At 31.5% G+C, this 5,446-nt stretch overlaps 1 protein-coding gene across 1 annotated transcript; it reads left to right on the top strand.

Annotated features, from left to right (window-relative positions):
- Window positions 1–3,779: 3,779 nt before the first annotated feature.
- On the top strand, window positions 3,780–5,446 carry LOC107614332 (uncharacterized). Its single transcript, XM_016316545.3, has 3 exons — window positions 3,780–3,987; window positions 4,070–4,199; window positions 4,373–5,446. Exons 1-3 carry the CDS (start codon window positions 3,852–3,854, stop codon window positions 5,115–5,117), a joined length of 1,011 nt encoding a protein of 336 aa, XP_016172031.2. The 5' UTR covers window positions 3,780–3,851; the 3' UTR covers window positions 5,118–5,446.

The raw sequence follows: 5,446 nt of genomic DNA, 5'->3' as shown, positions 1-5,446 counted from the left end.
AATTATAATGATTTATTTATTTGACTTTAATTGATTAGGAAGGCCATGGCCCCATTGTGTTTTTTCAATTCCTAGACTTCATAAACGGAAAGAAAACAGACGAAAAACAAGTACACGTTGCTTGGCAGAACATTTGATAATACAACCAAAATTTTAAATTATCATATTCTAAAAAATTATTTATATAAATCGTTAAAGGATTTTAAATTTTAGCATTTTAATAAAACCTAACACATTTTCACAATTTATGTACAAATATAAAAATCAAACTTATAGATAGATCACTACAAGTCTTGTGTTTTGGGGTTTTCACGTATAAATCATATTAACATTTTTTTTTTATGACTTATTATTTTCTCTTCATCAGAAAACAAAAAATAAATTAACTATCAATACAATTAATCAAAAGATAATTACTTAATAATTAACAACATGACTTAAATTAATTTTTATATTACCAAATTAGGCCATATACAGAATATAAAATTTTAACACAATGGTCCCTAGCTTGAATTTTGCGATCACTTATTCGAATAACCAATTATGTGGCAATCCCAGCCAGTAATCTTCAATATATTATATATAAGACTTTAATTTTGTCAGCATCTTGACCTTTATATAAATATGGTAATATAAGGCTTTGTTGCAATGCCACCTAGCTATATATATATTCACCCTAATATATATTCATCAATTTAATTATATATACTCTACTACTACTCCACTACTACTACTCCTCCTCCTCCTGTCCCATATCCTGGCACCAGATTGATGCTGCTACTTTTGAACTACTACATGTCACAACTTTATACAGCATGACATTATATCACTGTAAATACTGAAATATTTTGTGTATGCATTGCAAGCAAGAGATTTAGTCCAATTCGTTCATAGCCCCTAACCTTCATAGAGACACAGCTATATGTTTTGCCGAATAAATATTTGGGTGATATATAAATGTACGATATATTTATTTAAATAAGAAGAAGAGGACAATATTTATTTGTGTAGGCCTTGTTGCTGAGAGTAATAAAATTGTGGAGATATATGTATGGTGAAACGTTTCTATCGTATGATTAATGATTGCCTTATAATTGTTAAATATTATATAGTATGGTCAAATATAAGTAGTATATGTTACTGTAAACAAGCACTACTATATACAGTATAGTAGTGATATTTATTTGGGGGCATAAAGGGAACAAAAATGCAGGCATTATATATAGGTCTTAGCTAATTACAAAAAGCCAAAAATATCATCCTAGATCCCTGCCTACCGATGCAGATTAATTACTTTGATTTAATCCCTAAAGTTTATTACTTTATGGAACCCACTATACTCTTCTTTCATAGGACCATGACTTTTGGTGTTTAATTAATAGGGGCCACGTAAATCCAAATAGTAATTAAATACCAACATTTTTGTATTATTATTGTTTTTGTTGGTCAAATCCACGTTTGACCGAGACATAGCCGAAGATGAAATTGTGGAAAACTTGAATATGATTATTCGTTTGAGCTTCTTATAAAAGAAAAGTTTGCAAGAAAGTTTGTGTTATGCAATGAGTTTTATGTGAGTGTGACAAGACGAAGGAGATTCGAGAATTGAAATCCAGAGGACTAAGTAGACTTCTTCTGGCAAATACTAACCTTGAATTACTATAAGGTTCTAACAGAAATAGAAAGCGATATGACCAAAATTGAATACCTAGTAGATATTTAATTGGTTAATTGCTTATATTAAAATTACCCTAATTATAGGTGCATTCACAGAACTGCACACATATATATAGGTTACAGTTTTAGCTGCAAATTAAATCCACACGTTATCAGTGACACGCACAACTGGACTTAGTTCCATGTATCAATTTTAATATTTGAGCTCGTGTAATTAATTAATTGTATATATTCATCAATCAACTATCACTTTCTACGTTACGTATGTAATCATGTACGTACTCTCTTGTTCATTTCAATAACTAGAACAATTAGTAATTATAATTAATGAAAAGAAAAAAGAGTGAGGAGGACTAGTGTATAGGCACACCATGATGGTATATGAAGTACGAAAATGACTTAAAGCCATTCCCGAGACTCCATAGCTAGGTTTTCTTTCTATTCCTATAAGTCACAACGCAACAAAATAAAATTAAAAAAAAAAAAAAGAAAAAAAAGAAAAGGAATGTTATGTATAGAGTGACACGACCCATCTGCATATGCAAGATCATTGTTTTACCTTTTTCTTCACAACAAATCTTGGTCCTAATAATGCTAATACATATCTATATATGTATGTGATGTATCATCATCCTTACCCCTTCCATTGATTAGTCAATCCCAAAGAATCTGATCCACACCACATATGAGACACTACAATAAGTACATGCGCGATTCCCTTAATTCATTATTAATATTAACAATTATTTTTGCCTTTTGGAAAGTTGTCCAATTCTGTTTGTTATATATAATACTACTATATATTACTGCATTATTATATATCCACCTATAATAATTCCTTCTGATTTTTGGCTGTAAAGTTTATATGGACGTGTCGTATGCTGTTTCAAAATATACACCTCCCATCCTGCTGCAAGCACTACTTTAAAAACTATTATTTAATCCTTTTTTATTTATGTACATCAATATTTATTATACAAATTAAATCAATCTTATTAAGTTTCATGCCCTAATCATACATATAACATTATATCCTTTCGTATGTATAATAATGGTATTACTATATTTTAATTAGTTGCGTGCAGCATTTAAATATCTTTTGTGTGTGTCTTTTGCTAAATACACATGGCCTGGCATTTTACTTTTTGGCAGAGTGTCAATGCATTATTATTTATAAAATAATAATTAACTAAATAGGAGTAATTAATTAAAGAAGGCACTAGTGTATGTATGTCGTGCGAAGAAAACCAGGCGAGTCTCCATTTTGGTCGTTGTGTTTGGAAAGAGTCACAATTCTGGTAGCTGTATCCATCACTGCAATAGCCCTGTTCTCATCTGCTGTGTTTCTTTCAATTCTCTATCTCGCAAACTTTGGATGCTTCTGTAATTACACCACAACAGATACATCAAATAAATAAAACTGGGTTTTAAATTTTTAATTTAATAACTCAGCCATCAATATTATAGAAACTTCTCATCTCATAACTCAATGGAAAGGAAATCCTCTATATATAACTCATAATATAAGCATTTTGTTAGTGTTGCAAGTGTTGAAGTTAGTCCCACATCAAATAAAGTATGAAAGAGTGAGGAGTTTATAAAATGAGAGACTCATTAATTTAATATCTTAAAGTTTTGAGTTGGATGTGATGCCTTCTCATCTTATGTTATTTCATTTGATGCTAAGTGACGAAAAAGTTAATATATTTTTTTTTCAATATTTAGTTAATTTTAAATATTAAAGATTAATTGTTAAATTTTAATAGATAATTTTATATGAGTGATCATATAGGTATTATATTGGTATATGATTTAAGAGAAATATTTTTTATCTTCTTTTAGTATTAAACATAAAAGATAAAAAATATATAAAATTAAATTTAAATTTAGATTTAGTGCAGTGTACTTACTTTAGACTTTAGTGTATTTGGATTAAATAAGACGACTTAAAAGCACGCATGTGTAGTGGAAAATTAAATTAAACCGTGTAATAAAAAATGAATTAAACGTCTTGTCGATGCTTTCGATCAGTTCGCTATCATGAGAAATTTGTTTATAATAATTTTTTCTAAGTGTTGAAAAACTAGGGTCTCTTATTATAAGTGAGAAAGAAGCAGTAGTAGCCAGAGAAGTTTGAGTTTGAAATTTGGATCGTGAAAAAGATCAGAGAAATAATGGGAAGAGCTCCTTGCTGTGACAAGGCAAATGTGAAGAGAGGGCCATGGTCACCTGAAGAAGACACAAAGCTGAAAGAGTACATAGACAAGCATGGAACTGGTGGAAACTGGATCGCTCTTCCTCACAAAGCTGGTAATAATAATAACATACATGAACCTTTTTTTGTCCCTAGGTAGCTACATAATAATTAAGATGGTTTATTTTTTATATGTAGGTCTAAAGAGGTGTGGAAAAAGTTGTAGATTGAGATGGCTTAACTATTTGAGGCCTAACATTAAGCATGGTGAATTCTCAGACGAGGAAGACAGAATAATCTGCAGTCTTTATGCTAATATTGGAAGCAGGTATATAGTTATATACATACCCTCATGTCCATCATATCCATGTATCTAAAAGAGGTAAAATGAAAAGAGATCTTTGGCTTCTTTGAGTTGCACATGCATGTATCTATTACTTATTAGATCTACCTATAGCTCTATCTCTATCTCCACAATTAGATAGTTTTTTGAATTTGCAGATGGTCAATTATAGCAGCACAGTTGCCAGGAAGGACTGACAATGATATCAAGAACTATTGGAACACCAAGCTCAAGAAGAAGCTCATGGCTTTGCTTCCGAGTCATCATCATAATCAACAAAACCCACCACCATTCTTTCCCTACTCTTCTTCTTCTTCTTCTATTCACATGACAACAGATAATAATAATAATAATAATCATCACTACTACTATTACAACACTACAACTACTACTACTCCACCAAGCATGTCTTTCACTACTGCTCCTCCTCCTTCAACTAGTACTAATTATTATAATTACAATACCACCATTGCAACATCACCAATAATGTCTAGTCTCCCTTTCTACCAAAACCAACAACAAGAGCAGCAGCAAGCATTGATGAGCCCCATGCAACAGTATTACCCTATGTTTGGGAGTGAAGGGAGTTGCAGTTCATCTGATGGGAGCTGTAGCCATGGTGGGAGGGAGATCAAGAAAGAAGAAATGGGGTTTCATCATCATCATCACATGTTTCATCATCATGAAGAGCAGCAGCAGCAGGCTATGGTGGTTGATCATGATGGTATTAATAATAATAACCAGTGGACAGAGAAGCTAGACAAGTGGCTGTTCCAAACGGCAAACCCATTGGACTATGATTTAGAGGTGATTAAACAACTTGTTATTAGCAATGATGGGTTGTTCAGTGTTGATGAAAACAAGACCGTACAAGAGAGCAAGCCCATCATCTACTCTGACTGATCACTAGTGTAGTAGGCTAGTAGGGAAGATGAACAACAAAAACAAAGGACTCATATGAGGTTGCTTTTGGGGTTTTGTGTTGTGTTTCAATGAACTCAACTCAGAGACATACATTCATTATTGCATTGTGAATTCTGAGTTGTGACAGTACATGGTAATGTCTTCTTTATATTTTCTGCACTGCTCTTATTATTAGCTTACATTTTCATTTTTTTTTTTTGTAACTATTTCATCCCCATCCATTAGCTAGAGACATTTATATGTTCTTATTGTTGTTATCTAAGAAAAATGTTAATGCCTCGTTTTGATTTATTAGAATTTTATCATCA

The sequence above is a fragment of the Arachis ipaensis genome, chromosome B8, assembly GCF_059453495.1.
Source record: "Arachis ipaensis isolate K30076 ecotype BB chromosome B8, ASM5945349v1, whole genome shotgun sequence".
Taxonomy (NCBI): Eukaryota; Viridiplantae; Streptophyta; class Magnoliopsida; order Fabales; family Fabaceae; genus Arachis; species Arachis ipaensis.
Note: the sequence above shows the minus strand (reverse complement) of the source record. Positions and strands in the feature narration are given on the sequence as shown.